This window comes from Mauremys mutica, chromosome 9, assembly GCF_020497125.1.
Source record: "Mauremys mutica isolate MM-2020 ecotype Southern chromosome 9, ASM2049712v1, whole genome shotgun sequence".
NCBI classification, from domain to species: domain Eukaryota; kingdom Metazoa; phylum Chordata; order Testudines; family Geoemydidae; genus Mauremys; species Mauremys mutica.
The window spans coordinates 50312212-50333010 of NC_059080.1; the positions used below are offsets into that span (position 1 = coordinate 50312212).

The following is a 20799-nucleotide window of genomic DNA, read 5'->3' on the forward strand; positions in this document are numbered from 1 at the left end:
TCACTTATCTCACTCTTTCCCAGGGCTTTGTGAGACAATGCTGCTTCTCAGTATTTTCCACTCTGGGATTACCCAGAAACCTCTGTTAGCCTGACTTCAGTCAGGTTGGCATAACTGGTTTTGTGCTACATCTTTATTCAGGCCTAACACCAGGAAAGCTCAGATGTGGGTTGGCGTCTCTCTAGGTCCACTATTAGCTTTCCCAATTACTTGAACAACCCCTTCACACTATGTTTACCAAATCTGCCTTATGTGCTTCCTACAGCAACACTTTGAAGTTATGAGCGTTGGTTCTATGCTTGTATTTAGATATAAAAATGATACATGCATACAAATAGGATGAATACATTCAGTAGAACATAACTTTTGCAAAGATATGTTACATGCCATATCTAGCATAAAACATATTCCAGTTATGTCATATTTACACTCATAAGCATATTTATATAAAGCATTATGGGGTGCAACGTCACACCTGGTATACAAGAGGAATTGTCCTATGGGAATCTCTGGCCACCTTAAATTGAGCCGCAATGTGAATTTGTGAGACTGGAGAATCCAGCCCTCTGCATGAGGAAAATATGTATTTTGAGATCTCTCACTATTTCTATAGGACCAAAACTGATTAAGACCAGTCATGCAGTGATACACGGCTTCATATTGCAGTCTCTGCTCTCTGTATTAGGGCTTTCTACCTTGCCCATCACCGTATTATCTGAGCTCTTTCCAGGTAAATCTGCAAGGTGAGGCCCCTACTGGATTTTGTGGATTCTTCTGCTCTCCTCCCGTCGCTGTAGAAAAGTTATTTTGGGAATATATGCAAATATTTTTTCTTACATTGTTCTGTTGATGGTGAGAGAACTTTCTCCAGCTTTACGCCCTACAGATGATCTGACTTTGCATGAGGCTGAGTCTTTGCTATCATCTATGTCCATTTACCCATTCATTCCTGTATTTCAGGAACTGTATGGAAGCCATGGATCTCAGACAGCTATTTTCCAGATATTTCAGTCTGAAACCAAGGACCTTTTATTCAAGGATTCCACCACGTGCCTGATTCAACTCTCCATAGGAACAACCTATGAGCAGTTCCTGGGAAAAGACTACTTTGATTCTGTCTCTAGTCTCAATAAGTGCTCACCATCAGGTAACTGTAACAAACCCAGATGAGAAACAGATGAACTGCATCTGTCTGCTACATAGATATGAATATCATGGGGAGTTGGGGCTCAAGGGAGTTATGTCTGTCCCTGCCCAGTCCAGTTTTCCAAGCAAAATGAAGGCAACGACTTATGAACATACCAATACATGTTTTTTTCTTGTAAAAATGTTATGAGTTGAACCATGCTGGATTAGTATCACCAGACACTAGGGTCTGTTATTTATCTCTAGTATAGGTACAGTATGAGAAGTGGTGATGCAACCTTCCCTGCCCCGCCAGTGTGCTCAGTCCTGTTTTGTAGAAACTGCGCATTAGGAGAAGAGACGACGAGTTCCTTTTTCACATCCATTTAGTACTTGGCCTCTCATCTGAGATTGCCAAGGCGGCGGCAAATTAGAGGAGAAGACCTGGCACAGATTTGAACCAGTTCCCTAGAAGCCTCTTAACAAGTCCCTTGAGCCCATCCAGTCCACTGGTCACTAATATTATGAAAAAGTTTATTCTCCAACTTTAACTGCACTTAGGACGGAAGAATCCCATGCACTGCTACAGACTAGGGACCGAATGGCTAGGCAGCAGTTCTGCAGAAAAGGACCTAGGGGTTACAGTGGACGAGAAGCTGGATATGAGTCAACGGTGTGCCCTTGTTGTCAAGAAGGCTAACGGCATTTTGGGCTGTATAAATAGGGGCATTGCCAGCAGATTGAGGGACGTGATCATTCCCCTCTATTCGACATTGGTGAGGCCTCATCTGGAGTACTGTGTCCAGTTTTGGGCCCCACACTACAAGAAGGATGTGGAAAAATTGAAGAGTCCCGCGGAGGGCAACAAAAATGATTAGGGGGCTGGAGCACATGACTTATGCAGAGAGGCTGAGGGGACTGGGTTTGTTTAGTCTGCAGAAGAGAAGAATGATGGGGGATTTGATAGCTGCTTTCAACTATCTGAAAGGGGGTTCCAACGAGGATGGATCTAGACTGTTCTCAGTGGTACCTGATGACAGAACAAGGAGTAATGGTCTCAAGTTGCAGTGGGGGAGGTTTAGGTTGGATATTAGGAAAAACTTTTTCACTAGGAGGGTGGTAAAGCACTGGAAGGGGTTACCTAGGGAGGTGGTGGAATTTCCTTCCTTACAGGTTTTTAAGGTCAGGCTTGAAAAAGCTCTGGCTGGGATGATTTAGTTGGGGATTGGACCTGCTTTGAGCAGAGGGTTGGACTAGATGACCTCCTGAGGTCCCTTCCAACCCTGATATTCTATGGTTCAGAGAGAGCTGGAAACAATATATTGCTGTGAGCTCTCCAGCCAGCTAGTGCTCCTGCCCCATTTCCTATGGTGCTTCCTGCTTGGAGGACACACGGCCAGAGTAGCTCTGAGCAGCCTGCCCTTGATCCATTCCAAACAGTGAAATCCTGTTGGGACTGGGTTGGGAGAGCTCTTTGAAGCACTTTGTGCATGTAAACCTAGAGTATGTTTTCCACATGGAGAGATTGTTACAGTAGTGTTATCTGTGCTGGTAGGATTTGAGGTGTATTTATTTTCTGTTTAAACAGGCTGCCACCAATACCTGAATCTGCCTGTTCTCTTCCCCTTACAGAACTCCTCCAAGTCTGCAGCTTCAGTGACTTGGACTGATCAGATTAACGGGAGCGCCTCACAGTGGGAGGAAAAATCTGGATGCTTCATTCCTTGTAGCGTTCTCAGCACTGAACTCTAGCTAGCTGGATTGCTGCTGTCTCTTCCCCAACTTTAACTCACTGTTGAAGAGGTGTCTAGCCTGTTCTCATGACATTTGACTCCCTGCTGTCACCAGAGCAAGAAATAAAATCTCAGAGTCTAACATTGGGCTTGCTGTGATTTAGTTTGAAGTTCTCCTTTGCATTTGGAGTCTCAGCTATTCCAGAATGCTATCAAGTACACAGAATAGCACAAGCCAGCCTCACAGAAATGTACATATTTATTTTTCAGTGTGTATGGTATGCCTATCATATTTCTCTGGAAGCACTAACAATGCATCTATATAGCTGCTATGGTCATACAAATAGTAATAATACATACCCAGAATAACCCAAACCAGTAGAGCTTATTCAGCACCAAACCTTAGATACCAAGTGGAACCAGTCAGAAATGTTGAGCTGCAATTTCCACTAATGCTACATGACCAGCATTTCTGATGCAATAGGTTGGCACCTGTAACCAGCAAATAAACATAGTTCACTGCATGGAAAATTTAGATTGTGTGCTTTTCCAGCAGGACAATTGTATCGAACCAGCTAAAATCTCCGAATTATTGACACATCAACTCTCTAGGAGAATGCATGGTCCGACCAGCCTGTCATAGCTCCAGTCAAGTACCCTTCTTGGCAGGGCCGTCCTTAGGATTTATGGTGCCCTAGGCAGGATTATTAAACTGGTGCCCCTGTGCCTGTCTTGCTCTTAACAAGACAAACATAAGCTTACACTACTGGAAAACTTGCCACATGCATGTTATTAAAACCAGTTTAACTTAATTAAGCACACTGTAATGCTGATGGACTCGCTCTAAAGAAGTAGCACTATAGAAAAAATTCTGATTTGACAGAATGATGCAAATAATATATTTTTTTAATTTGTCAACATTTTATTGGAAATTTCTATGAAGAGGTATTGAAACAAGGATTTATTTTTAATTAAAAGCAATCTTTCTGACTTTTTTGGCTGCAAAATCAGTAATGTCATCGTATGACAAAGACAAAGTGATGTCTTGTTCGATTGCAAGAATAGTAAGACCAGTCAAGTGTTCCTGACTCCTTGTAGAGCGGAGATAGTTTTTAATGGGCTTTAGTTTTGAGAAACTCTGTTCTCCTGATGCTACTGTTACAGGATTTGTCAGTAGAATACGAGTAGCAATGTACACATTAGGATATATGTCAACAAGTTTGCCTTATGAGTAAACTGTACTATGTCCATCATCCATTTTGCATGTGGCAACATTGATGACAGTGTACTCAATTCTTCATACAGTTCAAGTCCATTTAAATCAAAACGATCGCCGTGCTTCAGGAAGCTGTCTAGGTCAGGGGCCCCAATGCGGTACCCGAGGGTGCCATGGCGCCCACAGGGGCCTCTCAGTGCACCTGCGTACTGGCCGGCGGATGAGCATCCGCCGAAATGGCACCGAAATTCGGCGACATTTTGGCAGCGACGCCTCTGGATGACGCCACTTGCCACCAACAAGCATCATCATCCAGAGGTGTTGCCGCTGAAATGCTGCCGTAATTTGGCGGCATTTTGGCGGATGCTCATCCACCGCCACGGTCCTTCGTCTGGCGGGTAAAGGTTGGGGACCACTGCTCTATGTTCTTACACTTTGTCGTTAGTTGCTCTTGTTTTCCTATTTCGTTGAATTTAGTCCTGCTCAGCCCACCTACCAGCTGAGTGAATGGAATCCCAGGCCGACAGCGGGTTGAATGGCTCAGCCGGGGTCTTAGCCACCGGCCTGCTCAGCCCACTGCCAGCCTGGGGTTCCTTGAGCCGCTCAGCCCACCGCTGCATGCCATCAAAAATCATCTCGCATGCCACCTTTGGCACATGTGCCGTAGGTTGCCGACCCCTGCTCTATACATTAGTAAGGAGATGAGCATATTACAGTTGTTGGAGGGCTCTATTTAGCAGTAACAGGGCTATAGGAAAGTCAGTCAACATTTTTTGTTTCTCTGATGAAAACGGGCCCACTCCCTTCCCCATACCAAACTTGTCACAAATAATTGTCAACAACTTAATTTTCTGTTTTTGGCTAAGATATTGATTTTTTTTTTTTAAATATTGAAATTGAATTCAGGATTGTTAGCAAGCATTTTTGGCAAACAAATTTGTTAAATGACAATCTAAATGGCGACGCAGTACTGCTTTCATGCTTGGCTCACCCCCCAGCCTGCTGGTCCAACAGCTGCACTAGAGGAAGAGATAGGTAGAAAACTGCAGGACCCCAAAATCCACCTCTTGGGGTGCAGAGTGGCAACAGCAGCAGCAAACCCTCAGGTCCGATCACATGCCAGTGGGCACCACTGCCAGCCCAACAGACCATGGTGAAGTTAGCACAGCATCTGATCTCAGGGACGGGGCACCCATGGAGCCACAGCAGCTCATTCTGCCCTGTGCAGCTCCCCCTGGATGAGATGGATCGCTGCCAGCCTGGGGGGGGAGACGCACTCCCCAGCTAGGGTGACCAGATCCAGATGTCTGGATTTTATAGGGCTAGTTCCGATATTTGGGGCTTTGTCTTATATAGGTACCAATTACCCCCATCTAGGATGACCAGACAGCAAATGTGAAAAATCGGGATGGGGTGGGGGGGAATAGGAGCCTATATAAGAAAAAGACCCAAAAATCGGGACTGTCCCTATAAAATGGGACATCTGGTCACCCTTCAGGTGAGTTCCTTCCCCCACCCCTTCCCAGAGACCCCAGCAGCCAATCCCCTCCCTCAGACTGTGCTGCATTCAGCTCTCTCTAGGACCCAGCAGCCCTGCTCTTACATGCTCCACTGCTTCCCATCTGTCCGGGCTGGGCAGAGCGGTGCCCCCAGACCTAGTGGTGCCCTAGGCGGCTGCCTGTTCTGCCTATGGCTAAGGACGGCCCTGCTTCTTGGCTACTCCCAGACTGCTATGTAGGGAGCTAGCAACTGAATCCCTCAGGGCTTTCAGCCTCCAGAGTTGGAACAGTGCCCAGGAACTGCCCCTATCTTCGGGTCCCTAGGCACACTCTTGGGGTGCTGATCCTCTATCTAGCACCCCCTCCTGAGGGCTGAGGCTGCACAGTCAAACTGCCCGGTGGGTACTGACCCCTCAGGCTCCTCAACAGCTTCAACACGCTCTCTCACAGAACTCCATCCAATGGTATAAGACTTCTGGATTACAGTTTACTTCTTCAAGGGGCTATGTAAATAGTGCAATGCATGAAACTTACAGACAGGTCTCTGCTCCTTATTCATACAAGAAATACACAGATCTAGACGAAGTCACGCCTACACACATTTCCCTACCTCAGTTTTCTCATTACTCCACAGCTAGGGGCTAGAGTCAGAGCCCACCACGGCTGTCCAGGGTCCTTCTGCTGCAGTGCATTCCCCCACCCCAGGAGCTGACACTATTCTCATGGGGTGGTGGGGTTAAGGGAACAGGTAACGTAGGGCACAGAGAGCAAGGAGGGTTGGATGGGGGAGGGGGGCCTCTGGGGAGTGGTCAGGGGGTGGGAAGCAGGGGATGGGCGTCCTGGGGGGATGGTCAGGGGGCAGAGAGGAGGGGTGTTTAGATAGGATGCAGGAGTCCTGGGGGGGTTGGATGGGGGTGGGAGTTCCAGGGGGCAGGATAGGGGGCAGGGGCAGGCCATGCCTCGCTGTTTGGGGAGGCTTAGCCTCCCCCAGCCTTCCCTACCTGGCCCTCCATACAATTTCTGTACTCGATGTGGCCCTAGGGCCAAAAAGTTTGCCCACCCTTGATCTAGGAGAACATTAGCCAACCCTTTCTTGCAGCAGCTCTGATTGGTTGTTCTGCCACATGGGCAAGTGGGGCAGGTACCAATCATAGGGCTAAGATTTGCTAGGAGGCTGTGGCTTCTTAGCACCAGACTCAGCCCAAGCCCCGCCAAAATCTGGTTCACTTGTGAAAAAGTTGCATGAGGTAGTAACTGCAGACAAGTAGGAGGAAGTATCTTCTCCCAGCTCTTGCCAACTTGCTTAGCTTATCTGTTGGCCAGTCAGCATACAGCAATTAAAGTTAAGGGTCATATCTGCTTAGGGTAACATGAATTGGGTGGGACAGTCTCAAAATGCAGCGTTCAAGTCCTGGGCTGAATGACTCCAGGATGGTATTTGTTCCAGCTGTGCACCTGCCTGAGGCTCAGAGGAAGCACCAGTCTCACCCCTGCTCCTCCTCTTCCTCACAGGCCCTGCCCACTGGCCAGGCCAGAAGCTGGAGCTGGGCCATGGTAAGAGCCACCCAGGGAGCCTGGGCCACTGTGGGAAACCCTGGACCCTCCACGCTTATTATTTCTAGTGCAGCCCAGCTTGCTTCAGGCTGAATCCTGAAGGGGCTTACAAAGTGCCGTCAGGTTAAGCTAACTTGCTGAGCAAGGGTGTTGATCTGTAATTTATAGCAGTGCTCTTAAAGTACAGGATATTTGACTATGGGGCTTCAGTTTCAGAGTTCCCTTTGGATTATTTAAACACTAGTTTTGGATTTTTTTACGGCTTATATGTCCTGATCTGGGCCAGTGTTGCTAACGCTTGTGATTGTGATTGTGATTGGACTTTTCCCCAAAGCCCCAGTTGCTACAGTCAAGAGACTGTGTGAAAAGTAACCTTAGCTTTCATTAACAAAAAAGGGAAACTTATAGGTCTGATGTTTGTAGAGAAAAACTTGAAAAAGCTTAGGTGTGCCTCCTAAAGTCTGCAAAAAGAATAAAAAATTTATTATTTAAAAAAACCTCAAGATTTTTAAGCCCATGATTTTTTGGGGGCTCTGCCTCATCATTTTTGAAAGCTCTGAGGTCAGTAATTCTGAAATCAGATCATAAATGGCCAGTTTTTAATTTGCAGAGTGACAGCATATTTTCAGGCCTCTGTGTATTCCAGGGGTGAAAGTAATTTACAGGACTTATCGGTACTGCCAGAGTCCTGCGAGAGGTGTGGCCTCTCAAGATTTAAAGGCCCTGGGGCACTGTCTGTGGCTGGGAGCCAGAGGCCCTTTAAATCAGTCTGGGGCGCCCAGCCACCTCTGCAGCTGGGAGCCCCCTGGGGCAAATTAAAGGGCTCTGGCCACCGCAGAGTCCCGAGCCCTTTAAATCCCCCCCTGCAGCTCCAGCGGCTGGGCTGGGGCTGGTATTTAAAGGGCTTGGGGCTCCTTGGGGATGCTTTGCTAATTTACATCTCAGACGTACTTAATGATTTTAGCTTCTACTAGCAGCAGCTTGCCGAGTTGTTAATTTTAGAGGAGCAAGCCCTATGTGTTAAAAACCAGTACCATCAAATGTGAGTAATTTCAAAATTGATTATTTATATCCAAAAATTCACTACATATCTAGAAATTTAGTAGGGGCCCTGTGGAAAATATAGTACTGTATGTACTCATGTCATTAGAGACAATATAATGTACATACACAAGGGGGCACACTTCAGGTTGCTAAGCAGCCTTAATCCTGACCTTTCCTAACTTTTGAGTACTTGACTTTGCAATGCTAATAATGTTCTCTTAATGCCATTTTTTTGTATGGAATATACTATATAATATGTAGAATTCAAGGATGCAGTAACAGGCTGATTAAGGATTAATGTTTTCCTTACTCCCACAGTGCTCCATATAACTGCCCGTTTAGCTATGGAACTCATGCAAGTCACTCTGGTGACTCATGAACTGCTATCTTGTCAAACCTTCGGGAAATGGCCCACTATGCTCTGTAACTATTTGGCATTATAAATTGATAAATCCTGGTGTGGTGGCGATGCTGGCTGTCCTACGTGGGAGCAGGAGGTAGGCATGACTTCCAATGACCCTGGTGCAAAGAGAAGAGTTGCTGTTAAAAGTTTTACAGACTGTTTGGCAGCAATTGCCTGCAGACTGCTGAGTGAGTGCACTTAGCAAAGCCACCTGTGGCGCTGGGCTCCTGGCAGAGCTGGGCTCCAACCCCCTGTGCACTCAGCTCCATGGGAGGAGGGCTGGGCCCTCACGCTGTGTAGGATTACCATATTTTAAGCTCCCAAATAGAGGACACTGCTGGGAGGAGGGAGAGTACAGTTTCTCCTGTAGTTCCTTTCTAATTTGAATAGCTAATATTTATAAATAACTAGTGTGATGATCTCAAAAACAAATGAAAATCAAAATTAAACCTACCTTTTTCCAGGCAATCAGTCCCAGCCCACAGTCGCTGCTCTCCAGCCGCCCAGTTCTGAAGGCATCGCCACCGCCAGCAGCAGCAGCGCAGAAGTAAGGGCGGCCTCCAGTAAACACGCATGCTGGGATTTTCAGTTCTACCAGAATCGATGTTGGAAAAAGGACGAGCAAGGAAAAACCACAGACGTGTATATCTCAAAAACCCACCGGGACAGAGACTGGAGGCTTGGAGGCCGGGTGTGGGGAAACCCGGACACCTGGTGGGGCTGCTCAGATGAGCGGAAGTGGCCTGGAAAGATGCCCTCTGTGCCCGTGACCTCCACAAGCGAATGGGGGCAGTTAAACTAGGTCAGGCCAGGCAACCCTAGACGGGACCAACACTCCGTGGGGCCCAGCTCAGGGCGCCGCCCTCCAGGCCAGGAGAGGGAAGAAACTACAACTCCCATGAGGGTCCATGTGGAGGACCACAACTCCCGAGAGGCCTTGCGGCGAAGCCGTCGGCGGGCGCGGGCGGGGAACTACGTTTCCCATGATGCATCTGCACGGCGCGGCGCTCTGACGGCGCGGGCCACGACTAGGGACACGTGGCTGCCAGCGCGGGGCAAGGGATGGCGCCGGAGGGCGACCAGCGAAGCGGGCTGCAGCCTTACCTGGACTCGCTGCGGCAGGAGCTGCAGGCGCCGAATGCGACCCTGCTCTCGGTGCTGCTGGCGCTGCTGGCCGTGGCCCTGACCCTGCGTGAGTGACCGCGGCCTGCCTCCCGCCGGCCCGGTACCCCGACCCGGCACCCCTCCCGCCGGCCCGTACCCCGACCCGATACCCCGACCCGGCCTGCCTCCCCCCGGCCCGGTACCCCGACCCGGCACCCCGACCCGGCCTGCCTCCCCCCGACCCGGCCTGCCTCCCGCCGGCCCGATACCCCGACCCGGCACCCCTCCCGCCGGCCCGGTACCCCGACCCGATACCCCGACCCGGCCTGCCTCCCCCCGGCCCGGTACCCCGACCCGATACCCCTCCCGCCGGCCGGTACCCCGACCCGGCACCCCGACCCGCCCTGCCTCCCGCCGGCCCGTACCCCGACCCGATACCCCGACCCCCTACCCGGTTCGCCTCCCCTCGGCCCGGTGCTCCTGACACCGTGCGCGGCCCGGCCCGCCTTCCCCCGGCCGCCCCGACAGGCTGCCTGGCCTAACCCCCCTTGGCCCACCCCAACCCCCTAACTTATTGAAAGTACCAGTGTCCCAAATTCAGTGCGCCCAACCACCCCGTCTTGTGGTTGATTTTTCAGTGTGCTTTCAATTTACAGTGGAACCCCATTTATCCGATCTAATTAGGACTGGGGCCAGATCAGTGATCATATAATCAGAAATTGGGATAATTAGGAGAATTGGCAAACAGCTTTCTATCCCTTAAGATAAGAGGGGAGCTCAGGCAGTCATCCCCTGGTGATTGGTGGTTCGCTTAATATGGAGGCTCGGATAAATGAGGTTCTATTGTATATAAATAAAATGTGTCCAAACTGATACCTGTATATATTGGGGCTCAGGAAACTAAAGGTCAGCATTTCATCTTAATTGTGGAAAACCACAGATTTTTGTTTTTATTATCAGAGAATTTTGGTTTTTGTATCATGGAAAAGTAGGATCCCAGAGCCTTTGCTCTGTTGCAGCTGAATATCTTTAGATGTGGTCAATGAGTTTTCAGTGAAGTTTGGCTATCTGGAAAATTTAGAAACGTTTGTATGAACCATTAGTTAGCTAGAGAGATTTAGAGAAAAGATGGTGGGACTTGCAAAATGAAAGGGAGTATTATTTAATTTTAACAGCTAATTGTTCATCTATACCAGGTAGTATTAAACCTCGTCAGTATGAAACTCAAAGCCTGAGAAGGTGCTATCCATAATGCGCAGAGCAAGGTTAGATGAAAAGGGGTAAGACATCTGAGCTGTATCTAGACTAGTACTTCCACTGATGGCGAATTAAAAATCCAAAATTTGCTTGTACAGATGCATACTTGGTCATATACTGGTATCCTGTAATTTTTCCTCTGTCCACAGTGGTTTGGAAACTTATCCAGGGCAGGAAGAGCAGCCGGAGGACAGTGCTTCTGGTAGGCCTTTGTGACTCAGGAAAAACACTGCTGTTTGTCCGAGTAAGTCAAGTTTGGTGTGTTTTATAGTACTCCCACTACTGAGATTGGCAAGGTGAATGAAAGCTGAGTGGCTCATGCTCTTCTTTTCAAACCTTTATTGGGCTCTTTGGATGCATTTGTGGAAGAGGAGAATGTTCTTTAAATTAAAACTTGCAAGTATAGTAGATTCTGCTTAATAGAAACCTGGATGTTAACAGCTTCCGGTTAATAGTATCATTTTGTTGGGAATCAGCCCTGTCCTATTGACTTTAAGGTTAATGGGATTCAGATGATGGCAGTGGCATGCCATTTATTAAGGACAGTTTTTTAGGAGGAAGGCTCCAGCTGCAGGTAGCTTTGCAAGCTGCAGCCAAGAAAGGAAGTGCTGGTCTGGGCCTTCTCTAGCTGCAGCCTAGCAAACTGCCTGCAGCCTTTAGTGCTTCCTTCTGGGACTGCAGCCCAGCAAGCCTGCCTGTGCACAGGGATTGCACAGGTGGTCAGGGGCTGAGGGCTCTGTGGGGAGGCTTGGGAAAGGAGCTGCAGCCAAGAGGGAAAGTAACTTAATGGACACAGGGCAGCCAGGGTCCTGGGCAAGGTGGAGTGGGGGCTCAGATGGAAGGGGCGGGGTTGGGGCTAGACTCCCTCAGGCAGCCCAGCCAGGGTTCCAGTGGCAATTTAAAGGGCTCGGGGCTCTGGCCGCTGGTGCAGGGCCCAAGACGGCTGCCCCTTTCTTCTCTCCCCCCCCCCCAATCGGCGGCCCTGCCGGTATGGTCGGCTGTGTATCGGCAGCCATTTTCTTACGGGTACGCTGTACCATGCTGGTTTACTTTCACCTCTGGCTGCAGCCCAGGTGCCAGAGCTACATGGTACCTCTCCTTGTGCTCCCCGGGCTGCACCAGGGAAGAAAGCGCTGGGATGTGCTGAGCCCCGGTCCCTGGAGAGTTGAGGTGCTGTGCAGCTCTGTGGACTCCCACTGCCCCTACTCACTCTAGAAGCCCCAGCATCTGGGCTGCAGCCAAGGAAATGTGCCTATGGGCAGTGGGGCTGCAGCTCTACAATTCGAAGGCCAGCGTTTCCTACCCTGGCTGCAGCCCTGCAAATGTGCCTTCCACTTATTGGCAACTGCTGGATAATGGCAATTTTTTTGCAGGCCACTGAGGGGGTTGCTAATAAACAGAATCTGCTGCACTTTGTTTTATTCCCTCTTGTTTGCAAAATGCTCCTTGAAACATGAAGATTAGAAAACCTATTTTTTCTATTTGGCACATATTTATTGAGTTTTGAAAGAACTGGAAATGATGATGACTTCGTAAATGCCTTTTTAAAACATGTATTTAAATCTATCACCCTTTCCCAATCAGCTTGATTATAAAGTGGGCCAAGTATCAGACCTATATTGTTTTCTTTTTTTAAAAGTCTCAAAGCTGAGTTCATCTCTTTATATATTCCTGTATTTCCATTACCTTGTTCTAAATGTTGTTTCATCCCTGATTTTAGAAATCAGGCTGATTAAACAACTTGTTCATACATAAGTAAAAATTAATTATAGCTTGACACGATGCTTTTTGTTTGCTTGGGTAGTCTTCAGTGTCCCTATTCTGTTTCCAGTAAGGCTGCTGGGATACATAGCAAAGAATGTTTAGTGTTTTCTTGAGAGGAAACTGCCTACAGCATTGTAATTGCATGTCATTCTGGACTGTGATTAAGCATTAATGGCAGCTTTGAATTAGGCTTGATATTGGAGTCCTTCATTTTGGGGGATGGAAGTGTTCCATGGAGATGGAGCCAGCCAGTGTTAATTGATTGGGAGGTTCCTGGAATGATAGGAAACAATAAGTTTAACATTTCATAAAACAGACAATTCCATCGTTTTGCTGAAATTTCATTGAGTAGAAAAAACATTTCCTCCGAAGCCTGGAAATAGGATTGATTTTCCTCTGTCTTGTTTTATTTTTAATAGCTGTTAACAGGCACTTACCGAAACACCCAGACCTCCATAACTGATAGCTCTGCTGTTTACAGAGTCAGTAATGACAAGGTAAGCAGACACTGGTTTGGATTTTGCATAAAACTCTTGGGGTATGACAAGTTTTGATTGTGAGTTGGTGGCCTTAGAATTTACCTCTGATTACAGTCAGATTCTGCAGAGAGAGGCACTAGCCTCTGCGTAGTAAAGCGGAAGCTATATGTCTGATTTGGTGTCTCCTTCTCCTAGCTTTGCCAAAACTGGAACGGGTCTGCCTAAAATTTCACTCGGTTGGTCTTAACCTGGGATAGAATCTTTCTAGAGAGGCTGGGACAAATCCGTGATGGAAGGGCAAATAGGGAATGGAGGTCTGAGAAGCTCAAGTGGGTTTCATTCTGTTTTCAGGGTTTTTTTGTTTTTGTTTTTGTTTGTTTGTTTTTTGGCTCATTGTGTCTTCAAGTGTTTTGATCTAGAAAGTACAGATTTGTTCCAGTCTTTTAAGGAGGTTGGTTGCAGGATTATTTAGATATTAAGAGCTGGGTTCATAAGCTAAATAAAGGATGCATGGCGCTAATGGGGCAGGAGTCATGAGAACGGAACCATATGAGGAAAGGGGGCTGGTCCAGAAGAAGCCACAAAAATCTCCAGCAAAACTTTAACCTCGAGTTCAAGGGATGCTCTCAACTTGAAGTTTAGTTATTTAAGTCTTACACCACCCTCACGCTGCTAATATTTGTAAACTTATAATCATAGTTTCCTGGTTTTAGACATATTTCTCTCCACAATCTGTCTGTATCCTGTATCCAGCGGACCGCTGCTAGAGGGAAGCTGAGGAATGTTTAGTGGTGCATGGCTGGGGCCTGGGCCAGCCCCCACTGGGGGCAGCGAGGGAGCGGCACCCATCTCTGGTCCTGCCCCTGGCTGCCAGCCCCTTACCTCTGGCTGCTGGCCCCGTGCCCAGGGCTCCGTGCCTACCCCCAGCGGTGACCCCAGCCCCGGCCCCCTTACCCACATTTCTCCTCCTCCTCCCCCTCCCCACCGGAGCTGGGAGGGGTGACAGCACTGCCAGCAGGCTCCCTACCTGGCTCGGTGCCTCCCTGGATGTGCCAACATCCCTCAGCTCCTAGGCAGAGGGGGAGATGCAGCCAGGCAGCTCTGCACGCTGCCTCCTCCCTGAGTGCCGGCTCTGCAGCTCCCATTGACCAGGAACTGCAGTCAATGGGTGCTGGAGGGGTGGTGCCTGAAGGCGAAGGCAGCTCATAGAGCCACCTAGCCCCTCTGCCTAGGAGCCGAGGGATGTTGCCACTTCTGGGGAGCCTCCATGAGGTAAGCGCTGCCCAGATCCTTCTCCCACACCTCAGCCCTGAGCTCCCTCCCACACCCAGACTCCTGTTGCTATTGGAGAAGGGGGATGCAATGGCCTGAGACTGCCCCAGTAGCAGCTGGTGTGGCTGGCCCATGGGCTGCCTGAGCTGCTCAGATGGCCCCTGGGACAGCCGCAGCAGCCACTGCAGAAGTCAAAGAGGTCCTGGAAAGTCACAGAATCTGTGACCTCCATGACAAACTTGCAGCTTTACTTATAACTGGTTGTAGCAACACAAAACATGACCATGCTTGTGAACATGTGAAGTGTGTGAGGAAAGGTTCAACTAGCAGTTTGTCAGCCTGGAGCTTGGCCTAGGAAAGAGTTAGTTGTGGTGGTGCATTGGGGGCCTCTTACACTCATGTATAGAAGCTGCCTATCAACAGCAAATAAGTGGGGGATTTTGGACGCACATGCTGTAGGAGAAATGATGATACCAAAAGGGGTTGGGGAACTGCAAAGCAGTCTTGTTTGCTGTGTAGGCCATGGCTGTCTGTAGAATATGAACTGTTGTGTGTCTTGTTACATATTTTATTACCCAGACCTGCATGATCATGCATCTTTGTGGATTAAATATTGATGGAATTGTTACTGCTTCTGGTCCATTTACAGGGCTCTAGTGTGACGCTGGTTGACCTCCCAGGCCATGAGAGCTTGCGACTTCAGTTCTTGGAGAAGTTCAAAGCTACAGCTAGGTAAGTGGTTGAAGAATGGAGGAGATGGATGCTTCAGTCTGTATATGGAGAGAGGTCAAATTACGATATGAAGGCTGGGTTGGGGAGTGAGTTGAGAGAGAGTTGAGCAAATATGGACCCCCTATAAAGCTGTTCTCTTGTGCCTTGTGTTATAAGGTCAAAAACCAATGTGCAGCCTCCTTCATTTCCTCCACCCTTCCATCCCCCAGGAACTGCTCTGCCATGCCAGCTTGGGAGAGGGGCGTGGGAAGAGGGTGGTAGAAGGCAATAGGAAATGCGCATGGAACTGGTGTGTGCATTTCTGGAGAGAGTAGAAGGAGGTTTCCACTCAACTCTGTCTGCACGTTGCAGGTGTTGCTTCATACCATGATAAGCAAACATCACACTGGCATCCCTGGTTTGGCAGCACCCCCATCTGTCCAGCACACTGACCCATGCTGATTGGGGCAGGGGTTCAGTGCTGCCTTTGAGCAGAAAGTCACCTATGGTACTGAATCAACAAGGTCGCTTGTGCAGCACCTAGGCTTTCCTTGGACGCCTTCCATGCCAGTGCTGTTCATGTCAAACCCTGAAAAGCTTACAGTGTGGCAGCCAGGATAACATAGTTGCCTGGCCCCATTGTACAGACAGAGCATGCAGGTGGGATTTAGCAGAATTGCATTCCCAACATTTTATTCAACATATTCTAAACTTCTATATAATGGAGCAACTCTTAGTTCAGGGGATTTGCCCCAGAGGGCAGCATAGAGAGAGCTGAAGTCAGTTCTTTGCTGGATTTTTGATACCAGCTTTCTGAAATAGCACCAAGAAAGTGAACCCACCAAGATGTATGTTTTTTTGTTTGTTTGTTATTTTTAGGGGAGGGGGCACAATTGAGCTTGGGGTGGATCTTCAGCACCCCAGGCTAGTACAATTCCTGCTCCTTGGGACTTCTCCCCTTTTCTTAAATCTTTCCCGTGCTAGTGAAATCCTGTACTTCTCAATGTGTCCAGCTCCACAGCCTCAGACAGTGGCCTGAGTTCAGGCTGAGGTTGCTTTGGGAAATGAATTACTCTTTTACATTTCAAAATTAATGTTAGTCACTGGGAGGGCTGTCGGGATCTCTTTGGTGGGGTTGATATCAGCTGATAACTGGTAGGAATGGCTGAGCCATCCATACCGTAGCGTTAGCAGGAGGTGAGCAAGCTCTCTTCCCCCTGTGTGTAGCCAATGCTGCGTTCATGTTGCTAATCTACCCCAAGTGTTCCAGACCTGAGCCTCTTCCAGTGCACCTCAATTGTGATCTGCAGCTTTCCAGTTCTGGTTCATTTCTGAGCAGATCACCAGATGTAGCAACATGGCTGGCTCTTGTAAACATAGGGCCTCCAGATGTCAGGCCAAAAGTGGCTTTGACTTGGGAAGTGTTCTGAACACAAGAACCAATTGCTGATGCATTAAATCCTCTGCCCTTGATGGTATTTGTTAGGGCTTTCCCTTCACCCTCCCATTTCCCTGGTTCTTGTCATGCAGACAGTGTGACAAAGCGGGACTGTTCTTAATGTTTTCTCTGAATACTATGTGGGTACCTCAGTTTCCCCTATGCATTTCTTAAGGATCTAGGTGGTGGGTTAAGGATGTGTGATTGTTGCAGAGCCCTAGAGGGCAGGGGTGATGCTGTCTGCACAGAGAATGGCCGACACCCTGTCTCCTGGCAACTGACGGCCTTGGCCCCTTCCCTGCAAGGGGCCAACTGAAGGTGTTGGAAAACAAAGCGATCAGGTGGCCGCCTGGCCTTGGGAAAGAGACAAAGGCCAGAGGAGGGGCTGGAGGGAGTCTCAGTTTGGAGCTGGCTGGGGAAACGGAGGGAGGCCCAGCACCGGGGTCTGGGCTCCCTACCCTCCCAAGATGGACCTGACTGAGAGGTCCTATTTTCTGTACCTACAAGCTCTGTTTTGGACTGTGCTCCTGTCGTCTGATAAACCTTCTGTTTTGCTGGCTGGCTTAGAGTCCCGGTGAATCGCAGGAAGTGGGGGGTGCAGGGCCCTGACTCCCCCACACTCAGTGACAGACAGCAAGCAATAAAAGACCAGACATCTGAAGTGCAGACAATGCAATGTTTATTGGGGTTAGTTTCCAAGCAAGCATATTCCGAAGCCCTTCACACCAGTTGGCCATATCTCTGATTGTCTGTTCCCCAGTGTTCCGTTCCCGGCTCTGATGCCGCAAAGCATTTACCCCATGCCCCCTTCCCAGCTCTGACGCCACAGAGCCTTGCCTGTGTCCCTGTTCCCCGTTCCCTATTCCCTGTTCTTGTTACCCCACCTTAGCAAGCATGATTCCAGTTTCCCCTCCACTTCCTGTTTGACGCCAGTTTATATAGTAATATTCTCAGCTATACCTAAATCAATCATTTTACTGAAATTTAACTAACCAATCCTAACATATTGTAACACAATCCTCTAACCAATTATATCCCACTACCCTAGTTAACTTACACCTAGCAAAATTAATTATACAGCAGACAGAAACAATTAGAGAACCAGACAGATTAACTATAGAAAAGAGGGGGCCATAAAGATAAAACCATACAGAAATGAGGGTTTCACAGCCACAACCATTGATACGTGATTTCTTGCCAGACAGGATGCTATCAAACTAAGTTTTCTTTAATCATAGAATCATAGAACTTAAGATCAGAAGGGACCATTATGATCATCTAGTCTGACCTCCCGCAAGATGCAGGCCACAAAAGCTGACCCACCCACTCCTGAAATAATTCTCTCCCTTGACTCAGATGTTGAAGTCCCCAAATCCTGATTTAAAGACTTCAAGTAGCAGATAATCCTCCAGCAAGCGACCCCTGCCCCATGCTGCGGAGGAAGGCGAAAAACCTCCAGGGCCACTGCCAATCTACCCTTCGAGGAAAATTCCTTTCTGACCCCAAATATGGCGATCAGCTGAACCCCGAGCATGTGGGCAAGACTCTCCAGCCAGACACTCAGGAAAAAGACTTTCAATATCCCAACATTGACCCTCGGTACTAATTACCAGTGGTGGCACGTTATTGACCTATTGACTAAATCACGTTATCCTACCAAACCATTCCCTCCATAAACTTATCAAGCTTAATCTTAAAGCCAGAGAGGTGATGAACTGGGACTGTTCTTAACATGGCCTTTGAATGCTGAGTGGGGAGTGTTGGCCTGGGAGGACGGTCTGCATTGGGGGATGGGAGACTGACCTTGAGGGAGGATACCTGAGCATGTAAGGTGAGAACCCAGGAAGGGGTTAGAGGCCAGGTGACACCTTTGCCCGGGAAGCTGAACAAAGGCTGGGGGGGAGGAGACACTGAGGAATGAGAGAGTTTCAGGAATGGAGTTTCAGGAATGGCTGGGGAATGGAGGGGAACCCAGACAGAACTCTGACCCCCCAATGGGGTTGTGGCCCCTGGGGCCCCAAGATGGACCTAATTGGGGAAGATCCTGTTGTCCGTGCCTGCAAGACCTGTCTTGGACTGTGTTCCTGTCGTCTAAATAAACCTTCTTCTTTACTGGCTGGCTGAGAGTCATGGTGAATCGCAAGAAGCCGGAGGTGTGGGGCCTTGTGTCCCCCCACACCCCGTGACACTTGGTTTGCCAGACTGATGAGCTAAGCCAATACTGACAACCTATATGAAAAGGCTGCAAAACACCATCATGCATCCACATGCAGAACACCTTATACACCCCTCACCGTCAAAGCCAATTTTAGAAGACCCGAATGAGGCTGTTAAGAATGTTGGAGACACAAGTCAGTTCATGTGAACCAACAGGGCTGTTGCATCGTGCTTTCCATTTAAACAAGAGATACCACACGCTACAAACTGGAGGCCAATGTTAAGTGCATTGTCACTTGTTCATCCTGAACTTAGACACTAGTTTGGAACAAGACTGGCAAATGCTCACTGGCTTTCTGAAAAAAACTCGGCTGACTCTCTCGAAGCATGTGGTGCAACAGTGAAAGGCTCAGCAGAAGAATTATCTCACCCAGCGATCCGGCTGCTGCAGCCCCTCAGCCCCCGGGCTGCGCTAGTGCAAAGCGGGATCCGGGGCCCTGCCTGGCCGCGCGGAGCCGCTCCCTGCCCCGGGGCAGCTGCAGCCCCCGGCCCCGGGGTCACTAGCGCGGGAGGGACCCGGATCCCGGCCCCCCTCGGCTCGGCCCCCAGCCGGGACCAGCCAGTGCCCAGCCGGGGAGTCCCCGCCCCGCGTCCTACCTGCGCTGGCCCCGCTGCAGCCATCGCCGGGCTCGGCTCCGGCCCCGGCCGCTTCCTCCGCCCCGCGGCGGCGGCTGCTGCTGCTGCCTCCCCTGGGTCGCTTCCAGCCATCTTAAGATCTGTTTCTTTATCTGGTGGTGATGGTCACTATCAGGACAGAATCGTCTTCCTGAAAGCTCAACGCCACCTTATTTCAGTGTAACTGGTTTGGGATTTGAGGATGACACCATTTGCTTCCCAGCTTATGGCTCCCTCTGCTGCTTAGCCAAGGGCCTTAGCCTAAGAACAAGGCCTCAGACTATCCTAGTGAGAGAAGGCCCATCATACACAGGAGGACTGTGATTTTGATTCTTCGTTTTTATACCCCTATAACTAGCTAAGTGATAAAAATACACCTAAGTTCTTAAAGTATAGGCCTTTACAGGCAGGCCTGAATATCTATATTCTAACAGTATTGTCTGTTGCAGCTGTTCAGAAAAAAAATTCTACTAGTCCATCACCTCAGCCTGTCAAAATGTATTCTTACCCTCTTGGCTCCCTGGTGTTAAATCCACGCTTGCTCAGACATGAGATGTGGAGGTAATTGTAATCCTAAACAATGCTGCCAAGAAAGAAATCCCACAGCCAGCCTGCAGGCCCACTTCCTCTCAAGCCCTAATCCCCAGCAGTAGCTAGGGGAAGCCCTTCATGAAGGAACATTGATTGCCATTCACGTCAGCCACAGAACTAGTATAGTTGCTTGTTTGTAATTTTGGTTAAATTTTCATTAGTGTCCTACCTCCTCTTCTGTGATGTGCTTCTGCTTCCCATTATGCATAGTACAGAGACTGTCCTAGTAAGGGAGCATTTCTTTCTGTCACTCCTGGGAAACCTGCTCTCAAAGACAAGATACTGAGTTAACAGCTAATGGCTTCTTGCTGGGTGGGATGTGTTTTACTTGTCCCAGCCTGAGATTGTCGAGTGGGATAATGCTTATTTAGAAATACAAGCTTTTGCTGGGACTGTGAGGCTGGGAAACCCATAGATCACTTGTTGCAGTTTTAACTTCTGAAACCACCCCTGTAGATTCTGATGGAGAAAGATACTGAGAACTCAGGATCTTAATGACAGGAAGGTCACAAGTCCAAAAAGGAAGTTGTTTTCTCCTTTGAACCTTCGTATTCAGTGGAGGGGACATGGTGATGTTAGCACTCAGGATAACCTTTAGCCACAGAGCTCCACAGTTCAGCAAGGCCAAGAGGTAACTTGCATGTACAGAAATGCAAATTAGATGGTTGCTTGCTGTAACTAGGTTGTCTGGGTGGCGCCCCCTTGTGGCCTCTCTGGGCACAGCTTGCCACACTGCAGGTCCTCGCAGATTAGGGGTCATGGTGCTTTAGTCCTCCG

General features: G+C 48.8%; 1 protein-coding gene across 1 annotated transcript in view; it reads left to right on the forward strand.

Moving 5' to 3' along the window:
* LOC123377562 (ovotransferrin-like) overlaps nucleotides 1-20799 on the forward strand; it is a 58922-nt gene that overhangs the window by 23656 nt on the left and 14467 nt on the right. The window contains exons 16-22 of the mRNA XM_045030608.1: nucleotides 961-1147; nucleotides 2758-2781; nucleotides 7774-7781; nucleotides 9607-9766; nucleotides 11085-11179; nucleotides 13119-13196; nucleotides 15100-15182. Of these exons, the coding sequence (XP_044886543.1) occupies nucleotides 961-1147; nucleotides 2758-2781; nucleotides 7774-7781; nucleotides 9607-9766; nucleotides 11085-11179; nucleotides 13119-13196; nucleotides 15100-15182 (635 nt within the window). The remainder of the gene's footprint in view (nucleotides 1-960; nucleotides 1148-2757; nucleotides 2782-7773; nucleotides 7782-9606; nucleotides 9767-11084; nucleotides 11180-13118; nucleotides 13197-15099; nucleotides 15183-20799) is intronic.